Consider the following 23439-nt stretch of genomic DNA (forward strand, 5'->3'; position numbering starts at 1 on the left):
GAGCCATGCCCGACGCGTCTCACGCCTCCAACTCGTGCTGGACTTGCCGCCAAAAGCGGGCCAAGTGTGACAGGCTTCTCCCGACTTGTCTCCGCTGCTCCTCGCTGAAGCTCCGGTGCCAGGGTTATGATCGGCCGAAGAAGCTGGTTTGGACCAATAGTGTGGCTAGCAGAGGTAAAATGATGGGGAGAATCACGTTCGGTGCGGACGACGCAACAGATAAGCTTGCATCAGTGGGTCTTGCTGGACCAGAGTCCATAGTGGTGAATCGCTCCGCGGAGGCATTGTCTGAAGCATGCCTCTCCTCGGCTCAACTATCATTGTCACTCATAGACCCCGATCTGCAGGACCTGTCTCACAATTGCAGGAACTACATACGCTACTGTAAGGCAAAGCCCGAGCTCTTTTCATTCAAGTTGGCTAACTTGAGGTGATGTGCCAGTTGATCTGGAAATGTCCAAGGAATGCGTGGTCTACTACCAAACATCCAGCAATCCATTTTTGGCTCTGATGCCACTCATGTCTAAAAGCCAAGCTCTCTTCCATGCAATGGTTGCAATATCGGCATTCCACTACTCTCACCGTTTGGTTATCAATCAAGTACAGGTCCCCCCCGGCGACCCTGGACTTGTCCAATCTACTTCGCTGTGGCATGCATCGCATGGTCACGACTGGCAGTTGACCCAACCAAACTTCTCCCCTTCCCTGCGAACGGCTTTAGCGCATAAGCAAAAAGCCTTGCAGCACCTGAAGTCTGAGATAGACAGCCAAGACGTGACAGACAACGATGCGGTGGTCGCAGCGATCGTCCTCTTCGTCTGCATGGACGTAGTGGAATTTGGTAGCCGAGGATGGGAGCACCATCTGGGAGGTGCTGGAGAGATTCTTAAGAACCGTAGAGGTTGCCTCGAGAATAGGGGATGCAAGTCTTCTGCCTGGTTGGAGTATTTCGACACAGCCTACACGACGTAAGATGGTTACCTCGATGCGTCTTCCGTGTTTCACCGTCTGGCTGCTAATCGTTGTGTCAGGTTTGGAATTCTGGGCGCAACGTTAGCACCGGCAAACGGTTCCTTTTCCCGGCAGCTCGCCTCGCTAGACCCTTCCCTTATGAAAGCCTTGCGACAATCCGAAAACCAAACATGGGTTGGCTGCCCAGCAGAGCTGCTGTACTTGATATCGACTGTCAATTCGTTGCGTTCAGATACTTTGACAATCTTCGAACGGCAGACCGTTCTCAAAGAGTTACAGAACGGCTTGAGGAGCTTCTCGCCCACAGCATGGGCTATGTGCTTCTCAGACTCACACTACCACGAGCCACGCTCCCATCTCGCACATGCTTACAGGTCGGCAGTTGAAGTATATGCCTTTCATATCATCGGGACAATCCCTGGTGAGAATATCACGCCAAGGCTTTACCTTGATGAGGTAGTCCGATCCGCCATAATCCACATGCTCTCGATACCAGCCGAGGATTTCCATGTCAAAAGCCTGGTATGGCCGGCGTTTATTATCGGAGCAGAGGCACAGCCTACGGAACTCAAGAATATGGTCCGAGCGATTTTCAGGAATATCTGGGTTTCCTCCTGCTGTTATAACGTCAGAAACGCAATCGAAATTCTGGAGAAGATTTGGGCGCGAGATGTCCGCGACGGCACGCCGATGAAGTCATGGTTAGAGTACGTCTGGGAGTTGGAAGACAGTTGGCTCTTTCTCTAGCGGGGAAGCCGTGCCTATAAACAGGCCTTGGGGTCTCGAGGATGACAGCCAGGGCCGTCCCTGACGATACAAGCTCGTTGCCAAGAAGCCGTGACACGACGAAAGGGCGATGCAAGACGCCTAACCCCGGATGGAAGAAGCGGGTCAGCCGATCTGTCGCCGAAGAAAAAAACTGGAGAACGCGCCACCCTTGGAGTGCAGACTCCATGCGCCGCAACCTACGTTGCAGAAACGAGGACTGATAAGAAGCAGAGTGTCCGCCGGTTTGAGGCCAGCAACCATACCTGAACATCAACATCAGACGTTATAAGTCTCTTCCTCTTCCCTTTGTGAACTCCTCCAACTTCTCCCCTCTTCCCCCCCTTTCTGTCTTGTCGTTGGGACTTGGTCCAACTACTCAGTAGCCCTCAACATGTCCGTTCCCCATCCTCTCTGCCCCCTCTCGGGTGCGGAGATTCAAGCCGCCGCCCAGTTGATCCAGACTTCTTGGCCAACTTCTGTTTCTCTTCGGTTCAAGGTGGTGACACTCAGCGAACCGGCCAAGGCGGAACTGGCGCCTTACCTGGATGCCAAAGACAAAGGCCTGTCTCCGACGCAACCCGATCGCCGGGCTTTCTTGGCATACTACGTTCGAGGAACAGTAAGATAACTAGAGGGCATTGCTAGACACCAGCGAATGCTAATGCAAATTTCAGGACTTGTTCCACGAGGCAATTGTTAATCTGACCTCGGGGAAGGTGGAGAGCAACATCAAGCTGGGGGCCAACGTCCACGGCAACGTAGACTACGATGAGGCCCAGATGGTGGAGAAGATCGCTCTCGAGGACCCCAAGGTCTTGGCCGAGATCAAGAAACTCGAGCTTCCGGAAGGCGCCGTTGTTTGCGCGGATCCTTGGATTTACGGCACGTGTTTCGACTCCCCCTGGAGCAGCGATGAAAGACTGGACTAACAATTGCCAGGATCGGACGGCGTCAATGACGACGAGCGTCTCTACCAGGTCTTCCTCTACATGAGAGACCCGAACAACAGCGCCGAGCCTGACTCAAACCATTATGCGTTCCCCCTTCCTATTCTGCCCGTGGTTGAATGCAACGAGTACAAGATCATCCGCATCGATATCCTGCCAACCGGTGCGGACAACACCATCAAACCGCTGAGTCCTTATAAGCCCAAGCCTGCGAACGAGTATATCCCCGAAAGCCAAAACTTGCGCCAAGACCTCAAGCCTCTACACGTCACGCAGCCACAGGGCCCCAGCTTCACAGTCACGCCTGTCGGGGAGACTGGTAATGTTCTTGAATGGCAGAAGTGGAGTTTCTTCGTCGGTATGTTCGGCCCGTCACGGCCTTGGTATCGCGACAACGGTCGACTAACCCTGAGCAGGATTCAACCAGCGCGAGGGCATGGTCCTTTACAACGTCAAGTACGACGGCCGTCCGCTGTTCTACAGACTGTCCCTCTCGGAGATGAGCGTGCCCTACGGCGACCCCCGCCACCCTTTCCACAAGAAGGCCGCCTTCGACCTCGGCGATGCCGGTGCCGGCGCCACCGCCAACAACCTCCAGCTGGGCTGCGACTGCTTGGGGAGCATCCAGTATCTCAGCGGGGTCATCGCCGATGACCGCGGCCAGCCTGACCCCAGGGAGAACTGCATCTGCATTCACGAGCAGGACGCCGGCATCTCATGGAAGCACACAAACTACCGAACGGGCCGTGCTGCCGTCGTCCGGTCCCGCGAGCTGGTTCTCCAGAGCATCATTACTGTGTCCAACTACGAGTACATCCTCATGTTCATCTTCAACCAAGCTGGCGAAGTGACGTACGAGGTCCGGGCTACCGGCATCTTGTCCACACAGCCCATCGACCACGAGCTGGACAAGGTGGGCACGCCTTTCGGCACCGTCGTCCATCCCGGCGTCCTCGCCGGGCACCACCAGCACATCTTCTCCCTCCGCGTCGACCCCATGATCGACGGCCACACAAACCAGCTGGTCTACTCGGAAGCCCACAAGATGCCGCGAGACCCTGACTGGAACCCCCACGGCACCGGGTACGAGGTCGTCGACACGGTCGTCGACAAGACGTCGGGCCTGGACCTCGACTTCGACGTGAACAGGACGTTCAAGATCACCAACCCCAACTCGCTGAACCCCGTCAACGGCAAGCCGGTGGCCTACAAGATCGCGGCGCCGCCCTTCCAGAAGCTCATGAGCGACCGCGACAGCTTCAACTACAAGCGCGCCGAGTTTGCGGATCACAACATCTACGTCACGACCCACCGCGACCGCGAGCTCTACGCCGGCGGCTGGTACACCAACCAGTCGCGCGGCGGCACCGGCGTCCGGGGCTGGTCGCAGCGCAACGAGGCGTTGACGCCCGAGTCCGACATCGTGGTCTGGGTGCAGTTCGGCATCAACCACGTGCCGAGGATCGAGGACTTCCCGGTCATGCCGGTCGAGATCCTCAAAGTGCACCTGAAGCCGGTCAACTTTTTCGACAAGAACCCTGCCCTGGATGTGCCCCCCAGCCAGCAGAGCTTTAACAAGAGCACCCTGGTGCAGTCGAGCAAGGCCGAGACCGACGGATGTGGCTGCGAAGCACCGTCATCCAAGCTGTGAATTACCGAGCAGGTCGATAGCTAGCATACATCTAATCAATTGGCTTCTTGAACAGATCTCAAGCCTTAAAGTCGGCCTAACAGAGGTGTATCGATGGGGCCCATAACGATCTGTAATGGTGGAGCAGATGACGGAAGAGGAACTGCTGGGCAGTGGACCGAGTATATAGTCAAGTGAGGTGATGCCAACGTTATCTTGAGTATGTAAATGATCGTCTGATTGTGTTTATTTACTCTACTGAATGTATTCCTGCATCTTCCATGGGACATGAGACCAACATGACAGTTGGATAACCCGCCGGACTCCGAAGGGTTACAAGAAGATGAAAAGAAGAGGGGGGCATACATACGGAGGAGGGGGTATTCGCTTCGTAGCCTGGATCAATCGGCCACGGTAGGCCAGGCCGGCCGTAGGTTTCTTCCCGCCCGTCAAAAACTATTATACTTTTGTTTCTATTGCGTTTCTGGTCGAGAGTAAGGTTATCGTCATTTGAAAGGGTGAGTGTTGGCAGTATTTCACAGGTTGGGAATAGATCGATGGATCTGGCGATAGCTTCACTTTGGTGGATTGGTGCAGCTATGAGGAGGGAAGGAGGAGTGGGCAAGGGCCCCTTGCGCCTGCCCAGAGTGGGGTGGCACATCCTTAAACCCGATGTCTTCCCTTAACGCCGATACCGCAAACCAGCAGTGAGGGTACCTGCCGTTGAAGGTACGGGATTCTCGGTGGCGAACATCAGCTTCGGCCTCGCTGTGAAGGCGGCCTTCTCCAGCTGCTCATTCTCTCTGCGCAAGAAGGGATCGTTTTATAGGCTGGGGGTGTCATCAGTCTGCATGCCGACTACGCCACAGTCAGGATTCTCGGCTGATGAAGTAAACAGGCACGGGTCGCATGACGATGGCTCCATCTGGAGCTTTTCTCTATGATGCAAGTTGTAAGTTGTCCACCAGTGAATGCCTGTTGGTATCACAGATCACTCGAGTGAATGAACAGTCTCAATAATATGAGGTTATTCGTGGATTGCTTGGGTGTGTAGAAGGGAAGGGTCTAAAGTGAAGGGGAGCAATCGACGGAGGCCGTGATATGGGCCGATCTGGCGGAGGAGGATCCGCGTGATCTGATTGGCCCGGACAGGCCACTGTCCCATCGATAACCCGGTATGGGTGCTTGGAAGTGAGGGCGGACGCTCTTGACGGTTTCTTCGGCGGCTCCATCTCGTCAATGAGTCCAAGCACGCTGACGTCAAAGGACGACGAAACGCCCTCAGCAGCCTCAGACTCGGGGTCGACATTCGCGGGCGGGTTCTTCGAGGAAGACGCCTTGGCGTTGGCGCGCTTCTTCGCGGCAGTTGTGCTGAAGCAAAAAAGGGCAGGGATTGAAGATCGAGCTCATCGACGCGAAATCGCCCACTGCCCATCACGTGTACGTCAAGCAACGGGCCAAAGAAGCGTATATTGCCTCGGTGTGCCAGTCTGAAGCATCATTCGATTGATCGACGGCGACCCAGCTGTTATGTCGAAGAATGTCATCGAGACTCGGACAGGACCTCGTAGGAAGAGAGACACAAACAACAAAGGTAACATTCATCTGTCCTTCTCTCGAGGCACCGCCATGAATTTGTTTCGTTCGGGCCACCAGCACGAATAGCTTGCTGCTTGGTCTCAGCCCCAGCGGACGCTAGCCCTGCACCAGGACGTTGCGGAGGGCGCCTCGCTTCGTGACGACGCGATTTTTCCGAGAATTGTTGCAAGTCCTCTCATAGACACCGGAGAATGACGTGCTAGGGTCATCCTTGCCGGAAGACAGCCGCATTGTCTTGTCACTGCGGGACGAGGAAGGGAGTATGGCTAGTCCTTCGCTACCGTTCACAGTGGCAACGAGTAAGGCCGGCTGTTATGAATTGGTCGCCAAGGGCTGTACCGGAGCCAAGCAATTAAGCTTTTCTCGCAGGAAAAGAGTCTTCCAACACGTCGATGGTGTCGTCAGTGTGCGTCCGATGTAGACCTTAGTTCGGCCTGTCCATGGATGACAAGAGCTGACAAAGGGTCGTACGACGAAGCGTCCATCCTCGTCGACGCGGGCTCGCTAATCGTGCAAAATAGATTGCAACAGCCTCGCCTTGTCCTTGAGAAAATGTTTTTGTGCCTCGAGAAGCGTCCTCTTCTGGTAAGGTTCCCAAGTACAATCCTGACAGAAGGCAAACATATCCATCCGCGACAACCCAGCAACTGGGGTGGAAGATCTTTGTTGTCAGAACCCCCTTGGCGTTTCTTCTGTCTGTCTCGCAAGTCAATCTCGCGTAGATGATCGGATCGTGTGGAGTGAACGGTGAGCCTGGAAGACGTTGGTATATGCCACAGAATCCGAACGGGGCCCGGGGCAGATACAATTCTGTACCGTGGCCCTCTCAACCGATATGTCCAATCTTTCTCGGGGACGGTCGACGATGGCCCTTCTCCTTCAGCAAGCAACGGTGCTTGCTGTGACTTATTTCATCATTGAGAATGGTGAATACCAGGCCTTCAAGACGCATCGGGAAGTTTGTCGGCTTTCCTCTGTCTTTTCATCTCCGCGTGACCAGTCCTTCCATGCTTATAGTGGCCTCGCTGCGGCTGATGAGGTACTCGAGGGCCCGGTTCGGGGCCGCTTTCGTGAAAGCATCGGCCGGGTTGTCGTCACCGTCGATCCAGCAGTTCTCGATGCTCGTGTGATTGTCGGAGGGCCATGATGTCAATCATTAGCCTCTTCTCATTTGTATCGCCTAGCTTGATGATGCGCTCGTACATCGAGTACGAGTCAGTGCAAACGATGGTCGGGATCGTCAGAAGATCCGGGCGGTCGGTGATCATCTTCAGCGTAGCGTTAATAGTAAAGGCCATATCGACGCTAGCAGCCGTGCCGTATAACTCGGGGGCGATTAAGCTTCGCGTCACATGCTTGGACTTCGTTGACGAGAAGTCAACGATGTTGCCGATGATGGCAAACCCTCTTTGTCGGTACTCTTCTCGCCCACCCAAGAGGTCCCCAAAGACCCGGATGACCCCAGGCGAGACCTTCCAAAAGGCCCGAGCTCTCCAACAACCGGCGGCTTCTTTTGGTCGGCGTCAGCCATCTAGTATCTCTGCCGCCATGGCGATAGAGACGTGCTGCTAGCAAGCTGTAACCAGCTTGCAAGTGGCTTGGTTCGAAGGCTGGGCGGGACATCGGCATCGATGCCGTGTGCTCGTCCGAAAAGTGGCCGCTTATACACTGGGTCTCGTCCTCAGTAAGAATTGGTACTATGATGTATGGATGAAATGCTGATTGAGAGTTCCAGTACAGCTGGGATTCCGGGCCCGAAGCTCCGCCCGCGATACGGCTGTTGCATGGACCCGGGGCAATATTTGGAGCCGTGGTCTTCTTCGTGCTTGTGGGCCTTTATCTTTCCTTTGTCGACACCTTGAAGACCACGTGGAAATAGCTACACGACGGTCAGCTCGGATACAGCGGGTGTGTTACGGGTTTCCCACCTTGGTTCGTTCATGGCCAAGTCCCGCCACGGCAATTAAATACCAGAGACACATACCGATAGACATCAAGGGCTGCGTGTTCCCTGGAGATGAGGTAACGTCTATATACCGGCTGCGATGGAACGGAAGCTCTGGAGCTTCGCTCAGGGCGAGTGCCAAAGCAATGACTCTGATAATGGCTTGTGCATCCATGCAAGCCGAAGACGGATGAGACGGGGTTTAATGTGAGTGGGGTCGTGAGGGGAGTGTTGGGTGGCCTCCCTTCTCACTTCCTCGTAAACTCAAGAGTGCACTGGTACCCGCGCTCGACACGCAGGCCTGCAATCTGAACATGGCCGTAGCACCCCAAATGGGAAGGAGATCGCGAGGGCCATGTCCTTGGAGACAAAGTTTGGTAAACAGAAGCCGCCTATTACAGAAAGCATCAGGCTGATTTTGCCAATAAGAATGGGCAGCGCTGAGAACCAGTGAAGAATGGTAGGTCCTATAGACCTCGTCGGTCTTGCCAGTGAACCCCAAGTTCTCTGCCGAAACATACGTGGCGAAGGAAGACCTCAGGCTCTGGTACGGCGTGAGCTTGTCGTCGACTACAACGACTACGAGGCGGATCTTGCCGTAGGTAAAGAGCTCGGAAGTCCTTCGAATACCAGTAACATGCGGCGACACTACGAGAGTGTGGCTGTCTAAACTGTCAGCCATGATCAACGTCATGGTCGTCTACCTGGGCCAAGCCCAAAGTTAGCAAAGGGATACCTTGTCTAGAAGGAAGGGGAGGACGGGGGCTGACGCAAGCTTACCCTTGTACGGATTTTAATCAGCTTCTCGCAGGCATGCTGGTACACATCTGCCACTGTTTCGAGTCACAGTTGAATAACGTAGCTGTTGCCGGTGTCAACCGTCAGGTGCACCCCTGCAGCCCTAGCGCACACTCTTGGGCTCAGCCAGATCTGGGATGTAGCGCAAGTGGCAACGGCCTTGGAGGTGCGCAGCCAGTTGGTGACAGTTCGTGTTCAGCTCTACGCCGATGAAGGCTGGGAAGTATACGACGGCAGGGCAGGCGTGGGGATTTCGCGTTGCAGTGACGGACAGGCATACCCTGGTGCGGCCGGTTAAAGTGGTGAGCGGGCCGAGCATCTTGGCCTGTTGCAGCTTGCTCCTCGAGATCTTTGGCCTCGGACCGAGACCGACCTGTGTAGAAGCCACAGAAGGCACCAATCATAAGATACCAAAGGATGATATTAAGGAGGAGGAGGAGGAGGCATTCTCGATAGGGGGCCGTCGTAGGATAAATGGGGACAGATTAAGCGATGGAATCTCGTCCAAATACGTACATCGTGACGTTGGCCTGGCCTTGGAATCCTTCTTTTTTCCGAAAGGCAAAATAGTCAGTATGAATGTCATCAATCGGAATCGGAGTCACTTACCTTCGCTATCAACACGGTTTTGACAAAGCGGGCCAGCATCACAAGCTTCTGCCATCGACGTCGGACCGGGAGGCGACGGAAACCGCGGAGGGACCCCGGACGCTCTCTCCAGGTTTAGGACCCGGGATGAAGGAACCTCTTTCCTCTTTCATCCCGGGACAGAAATGCAACGACTGCGCCTTCCCATCCCGAGATTGACTCTTTCTCCTTTGGCCGTTGGGACGAAAACCAGGTTTGGCCGAACGGAAAGTGTACTGAGGCTGGGTCTTGGTAATCGAGACATCGACTGACAGCATCCTTTTCTTCAAAAGCGCAGAATCAGCAGGTCGTTGCCATCATAGACTCCCTGTGGCTTGGGAATACCTGGGAGGTTGTCTTGTATAGGACAACAGCCCCGTCACGGGCCCCAAGGGGGGTATAAGACAAGACGCCGGTATCAATTGGTAAATCGACGCCAATGAAGTTTTTCCAAAGGCCGAGGGTTTGATACAGAAGAGAGATAAGTATTGAAAAAAAGCACTGCTGCCAGGCTCGCGGCCCGCAGCAGAACGAAGGTGAGGCGACCAGGAGAAGGGGTGAGCGAGGAAGAAAGAAGAGAAAACGGTCTGACAGATATCCATAGAGGGGACACCTTTGGATATTAGAAAGTGTACGGTGGCTGGATTCTTCTGGCGTCTCTCATGTCTTTAACCTTGGCCGTCGGTCAGACGCAGGCACGAAACGGCGGGCATGCAGCATCCCGCTGCCGCAATGAGCCGCCATTAGGCCTGGACCATCGTGACGCGTCCCAGAGAATACATCTCAGCTGAGAAGGAGAAGAAGAAGGAGAAGAAGCAGAATATACTCCTCTAGCATAAACTCGAAGACTGCTTGGCCTAGACGGCACGGTGCATGGTGTGGGCAAACAGAAGGACGGTATGGAATGGGAGGGAGTGGGTATAACTGCTAGAATGGTGCAGGCAACGGAGGACGGCGCACCTCCACCGGGAAATGAATGGGGTCTAAACGGCTGCCGGCTTCCGGCCCACACCCATTCATGCATGGCACAGCACCCGGCCTCCCTCCGGCCCCTTCCGGCCTCCTCCTTCACCGCTGCCCCTGCCCTATCAAACTCGCCGAAACATACACGCTCGTCCTACTATTCATGCCCCAGTGCTCATTCGTGTTTGTGTGTGCACTTGCTAATGACGGCCACATCGCTACCATGCAGATAGGTACCTGGTACCTTGCACAGGTCCTCTCGTGAAATGACTTTGATTCGGTGGGCTCCCGAGACCACTCACTCTGTCCAAGTATCGCGTCTCGATAGACTCTGATACAGAGCCTCCACACAAAGACGGAACTAAAAACTAAAAAAAAAAAAAAAGGAGACAGATGCTGTCAGACAGCCAAAAAGGCATGTCGCAAAAAACCTTGAACTCCGCTACCACTACAATCATGGCAAACGGCCAAGCCTTGGCGATGACCTCGCCTCGCATGTATACCGATCGGAACGCGTGCAGTCCTCCCGTATCTAGCAGTGCCCTGTCTGCTGCCTGTACAACCCGCCCAAAACGCCTGCGCAGTCGAGCACACTAAAAGTCAAGGCCCAAAGAAGCCAGAAGCCAGAAGCCAGAAATCAGAAATCAAGGGGGTATCTCCACCGTTCTCCGCTCTCAAGGCAACAAACAAAACGCCACTCGCCATCTGCATCGACGTGTGCCGACGTGAATTGCGAGTCCACCGGAAGGAAGCCTCTAATCGATCTCAGAATCGCCCATAGCCAGGACTTCGAGGGACTCGTATTCGTCCCAAGCCTTCTCAATGACGTCTCTGTGATGCTTGGTTAGCCGCATTCATAATCGCCTGGGAAAAGACAGGGTATACTCACGCCTCGACCTTGACCAATGCGACGCCTTTCTTACTGCAGAAGTCTAAAAAGCGCCTCTTGGTGCGATCTCGCTTGAACTCGGCCATGAGGTTTCCTCTCGGCTCACCGGTGGGCGAAGATACAGCGCCATCCTTACACACAACGATGACTTTGAGCGTTTCGGTGGCCCATCGCATCTCCTGGATATGCTCCAACTCCAAATGGAAGTTGATCGGCTTGCGGTATATGCCCCAGGTACAGTTGTCTCCTTCGGCAAGCACTTGATGCTCGAAAACTTCCTCGCCACCGTCGGGGATCCAGTGCCAGTACTGCGTCACACCGGTACTAGCGGTGTTTAGGCGGGACTTGATTCGGTTCAGCGCCCAGTCGTGGTTGCCAATATGGTCGCCGCTGAACTCGTCAATGTCGGTGAAGCCATCGTATTCGAGATCCGGGTCCTTGGCTTTCCTGGGGCCCTGATACATCTTGAACTTCTTGTACGGCCTGGCCAACTCGGGCGTCGGTGGCGCGCTCCTTTGTGGCTCCTCATGGAAAACATGGGACTGCGATTGCAAGAGCGGCTGAGGGTGGGGATAATGTGCCGTCGTGGGCGTGGGCGCAAGCGGACGCTGTGAGGCGCCAGGGAACTCCTCGCTAATGAAGAGCTTGCGCTTCTTCATATTCGGCGTGCCCTTGGACGAGTTGGGCGAGTCCTTTGGCGTCATCTTCATGCCCGACGGTCTACCGATGCTCTTCTTGCCGTTGGCAAGCCTCAGAGCGACGTACTTGGAATCGTGATAAAAGTCGTGGATGGTCTTGGCGAGGTTGAAGCTGGGGCCTTCGGCCGTGATGATCTCCTGTAGACGCTGCCGCAGCCATTCCAACGGGGTAATGTCGAGCGTCTTAAAGCCTTCCAGGGTCCGTAGGGTGTCAGCCAGGCGGAAGATGGTGTCGTAAGAAACCAGGCGAGTCATCATGTACTTCTTGGCCACCAGTTGGTAGGGGCAGAAGTCGGCGTCTTCTAGGAACTTGAGAATGGTCTCTCCACGGTTTACCTGTCGGCCGAGCTGGAACTTCATGCTGTTCTGCCCCTTTTCGAGGGCGGCCTGCAGCTTGTCTCGCCACGTCTGCAGGGTTGGTTCAATTGTTGGCGCGATTTCGGGCCAGGACTGATCCCAGTAAGGATGATCCTGGTCGATTTTGCCGACGGGGACACCTTCCATGCACTCTGGGTGGGTGTAGACAGTACCGTCGTGTTTGAGGGTAAGGGTTGCCTTGGTGATGGGCGTCAAGTCCTCTTCCGTCTCGTCCGTGGCGGTTGAGCCCTCAAGAAAGCTCTTGTCTCGGGAATTGGGCCGACTGAGGGAGGCGGGAGTGGTGGAGCCGTTGAAGTTGCCGTTTACGGGGCCCCGGTCACCCTGGGGGTCTTGTGTAGGCGCGTTGAAGGCCCTGAACTTGGTGATGGTTGGCGTTTGCTCTGCCGCCAATGGCTCGCAGCAGTTTGTCCTCTGCCACATGCAGTTACCGCACGCCTGGAACTCGGGCATGTCAAGGCCGATGCATTGGGCGAAAGGACCTTGGCCCCTGGCACACATATTACACTGCTGGGATTGTTTCCGTACGAGACCAGTCGCTTGGATGACGGCGCCCATCCACTTCTCCTCGGCCTCACCAAGTTGCTTCAAGTCTTGCTGGCCGAGCACGACGCCCGGGCGAAGCTGCACCGCCCTCTTCTGGGGCAGACCAGACAGAAATATGACGGACCTGTTACTGGACAGGAGACGATTCACGGGGCCGATGGAGCGACCTAGTGCATCCATAATCATCGTAAGCGGCGGCTGGTCAGGCCTGCCAGGGACGGGGATCGACGGGTGAGGGCCGTTGCGATGGTCTCCGTTATTCAGCATCGCACCGTTGGGTAGATTGGGAATTCCGTTGGGGATTCCATTTGGGATTCCATTGGGGATTCCGCTGGGGATTCCACTAGGGATTCCGTTTGGCGCCTTGATGGCCTGCGTGGTTTCCGCGGACGCGGCATGGCGATGCGAGGGGGCGGCAAGGGCGGCGGCGGCGATCCTCGCTCGCTCGTCGTTCTCTTTGCGATGTTCCTCGGCGAACCAGGCGGCCACAACCCTGTGATGGTTCTCGCGCTGGAGCTGAAGGTCCATCCTCGCTTCTTGAAAACGGTTGGTGAGGTCCTCCAGGCTCTTATGTTCTCGACTGATGGCGCGGTGGACCTCAAGCGCACGTCTCTCGAGCTCCTGCTTCTGGTGGTTCAGATCTGTCAGGCGGGCCATGTAATACTTGGTGTTAGCCACGAGGTCACTCTCCATCCTCTCGTCGTCTTCTTTTTGCAGCATTTTCACCGATTGCCAGTAGCTTTCCTCGTCTTGGGACGTCAAGCGCCTGCCGTCGCCGGGGTCGAGGTGCATAGTGACGGCGACCCAATAGGGGTTGTGGTGAGGCGAAAGGGTGGGTGTCAATTCACACCGGGCGTGGATTTGGTACGGATGAGTCGAGGCTGTGGTTCATCCAGGATAATGAAATGTGATTTTGTATCCTTTAGATGTGAGTCGTATCCGAGGGAGGTTGGGTGGGTAGAAAACCGAGATTACTCCAGCACGATTGTGTGACCAGTCCAGACAAGGTTGCGGTTTCGCATCGAAGATGATGGAGAGGTAGAATGTAAATCAAGTCGCTGCGTTGTGTTGGCGCTGGCGTCGGTGTCAGAGTCCGAGTCCAAGTCCAAGTCCAAGTCCGAACGTTATGTGTGGAGCAGCCCAAAATGTTGCGTTGATCAGTGCAATACAACCTTTAGGTGCTTGAGCCCGTGTTGTACCCAGCCAGACGGGTGCCACAGGTCCAGGATGCCAGACAGGTAGATAGATACCTAGGGATGCAGGTAGGTGAACCGAAAGACCCCGGAAGGTGGTCGACGATAGGTGAGGTAAGGTGGGTGTTGAGTGTGAGTGTGAGTGTGAGTGTGAGTGTGAGTGTGAGTGGGTGTTGGACAAAGCCGCTTAGTGTGTAACGAGGGGAAGAAGGAAAGGTATAGGGAAGGAGGACAATTGAGTAAGTAATAGCGGCGCAGGCGGTGGGGTGGGAACTTGGGGGTGACTTGAGGAGAAATGCGAAAGACTAGACGGTTGGTCGTGTTGGATATCGTCTGCTGTTGATTAGGTGTGCGCTTCGCGAACTATAGGCCGGAGGGATCCGGGGGTGATATCCGTATGGTATGTTGCAGTCCAATCGGCGGCGGGGGTCGGTGTGTAGTAAGGATGGTGCTACTGGGCAAATGAATGGCCGCCGGGGGTAGCTTCAACCGTCAGGCCGGCCCAGAGTCCCGATAATTCAAAGGAGAAAGGCAGAAAAAGGGTGATAAGTAAGACGGTGAGGGGGGGAAGGCGAACCTTCTGCTAATATTGATTGTCCTTTGGTTTTTGAAGCGGATTGATGATGTTCTCAGCAAGATGACCTGAAGTGGACTGGACTCGCTGGATTGGACTGAGACGGGGTTGGACGGTGATGCAGTGTTGTGCGGTGGACCGCACAATGATTTGATTGAATGGCTGACGAGGAGATTGCGAGGTAAGGAAGGGTTGCGGTGCTGCGGACGCGGATGCGGCTGCGGCTGCGGTTGCGGTTGGCTGCGATAGAATATCGCGTGTTTTCACGTGATCTGGCGCAAGAAACCTGGCCTAGATCCTCTCCGTCTCTCGGACTCTGTGGCCAAGGGAAATCGTGCAAAAGAGGGAGGGAAGGAGGAGCAGGAGGAGAAGCAGATGGAGGGAATAGAGAGAAGAGGGGGGGGAAGAGGGAGGAGGGAGTGAGGGAGAGGGGGAGGAGAAAAAAGCTGGACGTCGGCCGGTGAGGTGGACGAGAATAATCAAGTTCAGCGACGGTCGGGAGCTGGGATGCCCGAGGGGACAACGAGGCTCTACCTAGACAGACGGTTGGACCCTGGCCTGGGTTGTTTGTGTGCAAAGAGTCAAGGCGTGTCTATTGTAAAGGGGGAACAAAGAAGAAGGAAAGCCCGGGCGTCGGTCAGGTCAATGTCTGTGTCGATGCAGATGTCGATGTCGGACGCCGATGTCGATATTGATGCGAGGAAAGGGATGGCAAGGGAAAGGGAAAAACGGAAGGTAGAGCGAGAAGGCCTGCCTGTCTGAATTCGTATTGGACCCAGAACCAGGGAACCGTGGCACGTAGATAAGGCACCGCACCACATACAGGCAATGTACTAAGTAAGTATCCGTAGTTTAGTGTGGTGTGTATATTCGTGGAGAGGATCTTGCAACGGGCCAAACACAATTCATTAGTTGGAACGCCTATCTGCTACCTCGCTGTCCGATCAAGCCCAGCCAGCCAGGCGTCTGGGGTGGGTGCTGGACCGGCAAACTTGCCTCAAGCTTAGAAATTGGGAAAGTACGGACAGAGACGGAAAAAGATTTAAATCGCCGAGAGGGGGGTAGGAATTTCAAACAAAAGCCACCCTTGTGCTGACCTGGGGGTGGGTGCCACTACCTACCTATCTACCTACCTACACACTTGTAGTTTCTACCTCCCTACCCTGTTGGGTAGGAAGGTAAGCAAGTACCTTAACCTAGGCAATAACGGAAAGGTAACCTACAGTGGAGATAGCGCCTAGGTGGGCATGGAAAGTAATCGATTAATCACCCATCCGCCCGTACTATGTACCTACCTGGCCTGAACTTGCTGGAATTAATTGCCTGAACCTAGGTCCAGCGACAACCTGCGCCGCCGCCGATCCCGGCGGGATAGTGACTATAGCATGGTATCTGGTCGGCATTAGATTCCCGAAATGGTCTCAGGGCCAAGCGTGTGTAACGCATGTCTTCCTATGTAGATAGATAGATGGGGTGGACGAGTACGTATGTACACGGAGCAACCCGCCCATGACAACTCCAATCTGCCACCTACCACCATCCAAAACCAGGGAGTTAGAATTTAATGTATACTAATCCTCACCTCTCACTCACACTCCTTGTCAATAGTGAATTGCATGTCCCGCATTGCGTTTGTAGCCAAGCGAGACACGTGATTGGCTGCAGGTGCGACAAATTGCCCCTTAGCTTTAGCCTAACAGATCCGATGGATCCGATTACACTTTCTCGACCTGGGTCCCCTTCCCATTTTGTCTACAATGTCCTCGCCCACTTGTTGGTCCACTGTGATGCCCGCCGGCGTTAAGTACAAGTATACAGACACAACGCTGCAAAAAGACGCTGCCCGTTTCAATGCGTTTATGGGGCAGTCTGCCTACCACCATTTCTCGGGTACCTACCTACCTACACCTACACTAGACATGTACGGCAGTGCTGTAACACAGTTGTTGTTCAATGTGAGTTACTCTCTCTACAACCCCTCCATTTTCTTTTCGTGTTTGCGACTTCATCTCCTTCAGACTCCATCTCCATCTCCATTTCCGCATCATCTCCGCCTCAGCCTCCACCTCCGCCAAACTGACACTTTGGCGGAAACATGGACGTGCTTCGAGACGCAGATGATCAAAACCTTGCCTCTCTCTCCCTCTCCTTCTTCTCTCCCTTCTCTCCCTTCTCTCCCTTCTCCTTCTCCCCTCGCTCTCGCTTTTTGCTCCTCCTCCTCCAACACCACCACCATTCAACCCCCTCCCCTGGGTCCATAATTAACAGAGCGACCCCCTCGCACTCGGGCAGCCCGGGCGGCTCCGTTTCACGGAAGACAGGATAGCCTCGGCCTTTAGGTTTGCCGACTCGGGATGCTTACTTAGGGGAGCGATCGCCTAGAACTATGGAAGTCTAATATCTACTTTACCTGTACACCAACCCAGACACAACATGCTTTGCCGCGATACAATGTGCGTCAAAGCTTATCCCAGGTTGGTGTTCTATTCCCTTTGATTACTACACTTCTCCAGCGTCAGCAACAAACCTTGTTGGGTTTAAACGCTCGCCTGCGGCTAGGCTCGGCGGGTGCACCTTGACTTTTACTCCACCTCCCTCCGTATCTTGAAAACCTCTGACTTGCCACGAAACACCCCCGGGCAGCGCACGCCCCAAGAGAAACCTAACAGGACTTACCCAGGTAGGTGGCATTGCCACTCACCACCTACCTACCTACGATGTACCTTACCTACCTACAGTGCCTGCTACGTAAGTACGCATGCAGCTTTGTGCCGTTGCAATCCTGCAAGTCATTAAGCATTATGCGATCACCAAACTACCCAGTTCAACTTTGCAAATGTATCACTTAGCCGCATCCTCCACCACCAACCCCTCCTCATCCCTTTCCACCCCTGCCTGCCTTGAGTATCAGTCATGTTGACTCAGGAAAGGGCTTGGACTTTTTTTGTTGTGTCATGAATGAATTAAACCATGTACCACGAATGCTCGTAAGCATCGTTACTGATGTCCGTTAAAACTTATTACCCTCCTCTTTCGGTGACCCAGCGTTAGTCTGCTAGACCCAGCACTATTTAGCGAGACCGAGAGTGGAGCCGGGTCCCGGCTAAAAACCATGTATCCCGAGACCGAGTCTCTCCCCAAAACAGTCGTATCTCAGCGTTGTGTGTTTGAGTGTGTGTGTGTGTGTGTGTGTGTGTGTGTGTGTGTGTGTGTGTGCAGACCGGCCTACCTGTGAAAGACAGTTTTCCTCCCAAACGCCAGTTGCGATTCAATGTTATCCATGTGTCGTCATCCTCGATGCAGCCAGACCAGACAGAAAGCGCTTGCTGCAAGCGAGCAACACCCGGACGCCTGTCGTCAAAAATCGCTGTGGAAACAAACGCTTGCGTTGACTTGTTGTCCGGAAACTCTCATGCAACTCTGTGAACCATTCCCCAGAGTACATCAGTACCGGGCAGAGTAGCGCGCCGGCGCCGGCGATGGAGAGTACGAGTGGTCGTAGCCGCTGGCCTGGCCATAGGGGTCGTCGGCGTACACGGTGGCTCGGCGGTCCTCCTCGGGCAACAGCTCCTTAACCTCCCAATTGTTCATCCTTGTCCCGACGGAGAACTCGAGGTCCTCGCGGGTGATGGAGTCCCAGTACTACACAGCAATGTCAGCAATAGTCGCCAGGCTGGACAAGCATCATCGCATACCTTGTACACCATCATGACGCCCAAAAGGTTGCAGATTGTGGCGAAGAAGAGGCCATCGAGGTAATGGCTGACGGCGGTGCAGATCTGCGTGCTGACGGCGTACAGAATGACCTGGCCCACGACGAAGAAGAAGACGCCAAAGGCGATGTCGCCCAGAGGCCAGCGGTCCTGCAAAGTCCTGACGACAAGGAGGATCTGGAGTGCGACGTAGACGAAAAGCTCAATGGCGTTCAGCAAGTACAGGACGACGAAGAGACCGATGGTGTTGGTGGGTCCCAGACCAACCCACGACTTGAAGGTAGCAAGCGAAACCAAGAAGCATATCGCAAAAGCCGCCAGAGAACAAACGCGCAACAGCCAGACGGAAAGAAGGGTGCCGTCTTCGTACAACTGAAATCCGACGAAACCGTTGATCAACAAGCAAGTGATCAAGGCCGACGTCAAGCCGTTCTGCACCGATACGAAGTACGGGTACGGGGCCGAGCCCGGAGGAACGACACCTGCATCAACGCAAAGGGAGATAAAACTGAGGAGCATGTAAATGTAAAAGAACATGAGGATTTCCTTGCGACCTGTGAGTGGCACGTCAGCAATGCGTATTTGGCGCAGCGGTGCGGTGCGGTGCGGTGCGGTGCGGTGCGGTGCGGTGCTGAGAGTGCAACTTACCAACAGCCGTGAATTTGCCGCGGATGTGCAAGATCATGACGACGGTCATGAGGAGGGCGACGATGTGCATGGCGCTGGCGGCACCTTCAAAAATGATGGTGTTTGCCAGCTCGATATTGCGGGCATAGCAGTCCGGCTCGATACCAACACCGCTGGTAACCTCCGTGATGGGACCGATGGATGCACACAGTGGCAGAGGCGCCATGTGGCAGATGTTGGTGAAGTCGCCAAAGCCTGACATGGTGATGTAGGGGCTGGCCTACGGCGACGAGGCAGGCGACCGGGTCGAGTCGAGCAGGGCGAGCGTCGAAGCTGGTCAGAACCGTTTCGGCGAGGGCGGGATTATAAGTGCGTTAAAGGATTCTGTCGGGAGTGCGTAGGGATAGATGTTCTCCGGTAGCGGTTGGTAGCGAGAAAACGATTCGAGCGATGGACGGAGTGTCGAGGCCAAGCGACGGCGGCGACGTGATGTGTATGGCGTACGGCGGGAGAGGACTGGCGGAGTCCGGCGTGTCGTCGCGAACGAAGGGGACGATGGCGCGGATGGATGAGGAATGGATGTTTCGGCGTGCAGTACGGCAAGGGGGAGGGTCTGTCGTGGAGTTGAGGGAGGTCCCGTAGCGGAGAATCGCGGGAATCCAAGGACGGGATGGCGGTGGTGGTCAAGATCGAGGTCAAGGTCAAGGTCAAGAGCGATGATGACGATTACGGAGCAACGGACAACGGGCAACGACGGCCGATGGAACGGAGCGAAGGTACGGGAACGAACGACTGGGCAACTGCCAACAAACCGTCGGGACTCTTTGGATTCTGAAAGGGTCGCCGGGGGGTGGATCGGAAGAGGAGGCTGGAGCGAGTGTGAAGGGGTTGCTGTTGCTGTTGCTGTCCGACGAGCAGTTAGGGAGCAGCGTCGTTGCTATGGGAAAGGGAGGAAGAAGGGAGTCCACCTCCTCCTCCCCCCCCCTGGTCTGGTCATCGAGAGCCAGAGAATGGCGGGCAGCAAAAAATAGGACAGCAGGAAGGGGGGCACCTTCCAGGGCCAGGAACGAGGAACGGGGAGGGAGGGAGTGGGGCTGAATGGCGACCCTTTGCAGTTGGGCGTGGCTGGTGGCTTTGATGGTGCTAATAAAAATACCACGATGGCCTTCCTTTGCGACCTTCTGACTGGTCAACTCGTGTTTTCCAGACTGCTGAAAGGCTATTGGGGCAAATTAACTTGTTTTTAGCACCCGTGTGATGCACTACCCCTGTCCAAGCGAAAGTCCAATCTTCCCCGCTAGCGCGGACACGAGCACGCATCCACGCCCCGCAGGCCGCCAGATGTCAGCTCTGCTCTTGCCAGGTGGAGATTGTCTATCTCGATTATCCGTCGTTTGACGCCATTTCTCATTTCGATTTACTGTCCGTTAGAGATCCGAGACAAAAATGAACGACATGTTTTGTTTTCTTTTCTTTCTTCCTGCGGCATCCTGCGTTGTTCCGTAACATCGTCACCTTTAAGAGAATCGCAAGATGCCCTCCGATACAAATAAACCTTGCAAAAGAAGAGCAAACTCCCGCTGTCAGTGACGTGGGCAAGCCCTCTTCCCTGCGTCTTCTAGTCAACCGTCGTCGGTCGCACGGCTTTCGTCCCAACTCACCCAAACTCTCCTGTTAGACGGGTAGGGATACCTTCCCTGTATTGTCCGTATTGCGCGTATTTGTCTTGCTCTCTTCTGCCAAATGAAGGGTACACACCGCCTTGGAATCCCATCTTCATGGCAAGCAAGCCATCACAATCTTGTTTCTGCTTGCCAACTGGCCAGCTCCTGCGTCAGTTTCGACATGCCGCCTTTCACTAGAATCCCCATTTCGGTGCAATTAGTCCACCCGCTCGCTCACCCACCACCGCCGCATCGTGACTACAGCTAGTCACCCAGGCGAAACCGACGTCTCAGCCAGGCTGATTGAAACGGCACTCAACACGACGGAAATATACAACATTGTAACACTTGTCTTGGCAATCGACCGTCCCATTTTTTTGACAAGCCTCGTCTGCAAGTGCTGAAACTGTCGAGCCTATGGTCTGATTTTCCTATTCACAATGCAAAAGTCCCAAATCTTACGCGGGCATCTTCTTGGGCAGAATGCACAACTTTTCCCCCCTTCCATCGCCACATCACTGCTCTGTACTGACCAGTAACTCCCACATTGTTGCCACTGTCTCCGGTCCTCGTTCGCTTCAGTCGCCTGCGGCCGGTATGTTGTTTCAAATCTACCCCCGTATCACCAGGCGGAAATGAGTGTCTGCCTGCACTTACACCGACGTAAGTGACGTCTTATTGCCTCTCACTTGGTCCTCGTTGGACATGGTCCTCGTCTTCAGCCTATGCTAGACGTACAACAACCGCAAGACAAAAACAAGAAATTTAAACCCCAGGCTGGCTACGTAGAAGTTACTTGCCCCAGCACGGTCTTACCGTCATGACCCCATTCCACACGATCGATCAGTTGACCCCATCAGCCGAATCAGGGGCCACAAACCTCAGGATAGGGATGTGACCATCTACGTCGAAAGACCGCACCCACGGCAGAGCCCTGAGCATCCTCAAGTGGGAAGGATGTATCTTTTCCTCCCCTCGAGTTTCTTGGCCGGCCCAAGTTGGCTCGGTCAAATCAACCTTGCTCAGCGGTCGGTGTCGCAGAAACCCTATGATCTTTTGCTGCGTCCAGAGGGTGAAGCCGGCCTCTTTGACGATTCGGACCGTGATCTCGGTCTGTTCCATCCTCGCCCTCACATCCTTCTCCGCGTAACAATCCCAGTCCGTCGTACTGAGAACATCCAGCGTGGTCAATACATCTGGTAACACGTTTCGTTGCGATCCCAAGCTCCCAGGTGCGAGCCTCCACCCCAGCATGCCGAGCAGGTTGGACTGGACGAGGCATGCAGATCTACTGGCTGCCTGGCGCGTGGATTCATCGACCGATCGTCGAAGGGCCTTTTCCAGACACTGAATAGAGTTGATGGCGCGGTGGGTGCGGTACCACTTCGCCAGGCCCATGAGCATGAGGGCCCTTTTGTACGCCACGGGCATGCTGTCCTCCCTGCCATTGCCTTGATGATGCCTTCTCAACACCTCGATAAACCGAGCGGCGAACCCGACAAGCTCGCGCAAGGCCTTTGTTGCCTTCCGCAGATCGTCTGCGACTTCCGTCGGCGTCCGCCAATGCGTGCTGCCGTACGCTTGCACTCTGAACCACAGCAGGCTAGCCATACACTTTGTCACTTTGTCGGCGGCAAACCGGCAGTCCGTCTTGAGCCTCGTGGTGACACGGCACTCGGCCGTGGCACCGTGTCCGATGAAACTCCGACGCAGCGACTGAGACAGGCGGAAGTCGAGGGTTAAGCACTCGCAATGGAAGGTGAATGCCTTTGTTCGGTTCTTCGTCTTGACGCGGTGGATCACGTCACTGTCCTCGACCAGGAGCCCGTTCCAGGTAACCAAACCAATGTCGCCGTTGGTCAGGACCATCCAGGACTTGTCCTCGACCATGGGGCCCGCCGGAAGGAAGAAGTCGTAGCTGTCGACGTTCAACGTCGTGCGGGGCGCATTGATGGATTCCCAGATGGCCGCCATATCCACACCGATAAGATCCTGCTCGGCGGCTGGCGCGTAGGCCATGCTATTCGAGGTGATCCGGCGCACGGGGACTATTCCATTGTCGGCCGGGCCGGCGGCGTCGTCGGCGCTCTTTGATTTCTTGAAGATTCCGAAGACCATCGTGAGCCACGGGATGCGTCCGGTGGTGTAGCGAGTGTACTTATGCGTGGAGGAATGGCCTGCTTAGGAGAGAGAGGGAGAAGCGAGCGATGTTTCATTATTGGAGGACTCGCGCTCCCTGAAAGATGCCGCCCTCCATTTTGTCTGTGGTCTCTGGGCCATCTCCGATACTATCGTGAGCTGCGTTGGCTTTAAGCTCCAACAGGTCGATAGCATTTGGGGGAGAAAGAGAAAGAAAGCATGAGAGAAACCAAAAACAACCCCAACCCCCCAATCTCTGGTTCCACGGTTTGACGACCAGCGGCCCAGCAGTCCCATCAGCGGGCCAAACTTTGCACACGTCGTTTTTCTTTTTCTTTTTTCGGGCCCTGTCATGAGAACGAAGCTTGTCCACGCAGGAGGTCTCGAACGCGACCAGGTCGACGGCTGAGAGCCCGTACGATGGGCGATTCCGTCTTGAAAGGGCAGACGCGGTCGCTCTCAGCTACAAGTTGCTTTCAGACCCGTCTACACGGCGCAGCCCGTCTCGGTGCCGAATGGCCTACATCCCCAAGGTGGTGAGCGAGGCGCTTTTCCGAGTCTATGTTCAGCCGCAATTCGCCCATCCCATCGCCTCTTTGTGGTCTTGCCGCGGTGGTCCCGTCCGAACGGACTGGGAGTAGTAGCAACCAGCGGTGCTTCGCGGACAAGGGAGGACATGCACACAACTCCGCAATCCCCAGCTCGGCGATGCCAACCGTTTCAGTCCGCACGAGAGGAGCCCATAAACCCCTCTTCCCCCTTCTCCCCGACT

The 23439-nt window shown here is 55.1% G+C and overlaps 6 protein-coding genes across 6 annotated transcripts; 2 read left to right on the top strand and 4 right to left on the bottom strand.

Annotated features, from left to right (window-relative positions):
• Positions 1-5: 5 nt before the first annotated feature.
• Positions 6-1719, top strand: CH63R_01850 (C6 finger domain protein; the record flags this gene model as incomplete). Its single annotated transcript, XM_018296825.1, has 3 exons — positions 6-384; positions 443-968; positions 1032-1719. The coding sequence occupies 3 exons, from the start codon at positions 6-8 to the stop codon at positions 1717-1719; spliced, it is 1593 nt and encodes a 530-aa protein (XP_018161641.1).
• A 412-nt stretch (positions 1720-2131) lies between these two features.
• CH63R_01851 (Amine oxidase) lies at positions 2132-4338 on the top strand (the record flags this gene model as incomplete). The annotated part of the gene is made up of 4 exons (XM_018296826.1): positions 2132-2359; positions 2415-2622; positions 2680-3045; positions 3104-4338. 4 exons carry the CDS (start codon positions 2132-2134, stop codon positions 4336-4338), a joined length of 2037 nt encoding a protein of 678 aa, XP_018161642.1.
• A 2560-nt stretch (positions 4339-6898) lies between these two features.
• CH63R_01852 (uncharacterized protein) lies at positions 6899-7214 on the bottom strand (the record flags this gene model as incomplete). Its single annotated transcript, XM_018296827.1, has 2 exons — positions 6899-7037; positions 7120-7214. 2 exons carry the CDS (start codon positions 7212-7214, stop codon positions 6899-6901), a joined length of 234 nt encoding a protein of 77 aa, XP_018161643.1.
• A 3790-nt stretch (positions 7215-11004) lies between these two features.
• Positions 11005-13549, bottom strand: CH63R_01853 (Acyl-thioesterase; the record flags this gene model as incomplete). Its single annotated transcript, XM_018296828.1, has 2 exons — positions 11005-11080; positions 11139-13549. 2 exons carry the CDS (start codon positions 13547-13549, stop codon positions 11005-11007), a joined length of 2487 nt encoding a protein of 828 aa, XP_018161644.1.
• Positions 13550-17968: 4419 nt separating this feature from the next.
• On the bottom strand, positions 17969-19126 carry CH63R_01854 (Chitin synthase export chaperone; the record flags this gene model as incomplete). Its single annotated transcript, XM_018296829.1, has 3 exons — positions 17969-18166; positions 18220-18791; positions 18886-19126. 3 exons carry the CDS (start codon positions 19124-19126, stop codon positions 17969-17971), a joined length of 1011 nt encoding a protein of 336 aa, XP_018161645.1.
• Positions 19127-21371: 2245 nt separating this feature from the next.
• CH63R_01855 (uncharacterized protein) lies at positions 21372-22646 on the bottom strand (the record flags this gene model as incomplete). The annotated part of the gene is made up of 1 exon (XM_018296830.1): positions 21372-22646. One exon carries the CDS (start codon positions 22644-22646, stop codon positions 21372-21374), a length of 1275 nt encoding a protein of 424 aa, XP_018161646.1.
• Between the last annotated feature and the right edge of the window lie 793 nt (positions 22647-23439).

The sequence above is a fragment of the Colletotrichum higginsianum genome, chromosome 2 (genome assembly GCF_001672515.1).
Source record: "Colletotrichum higginsianum IMI 349063 chromosome 2, whole genome shotgun sequence".
In the NCBI taxonomy this organism is placed as follows: Eukaryota; Fungi; Ascomycota; class Sordariomycetes; order Glomerellales; family Glomerellaceae; genus Colletotrichum; species Colletotrichum higginsianum.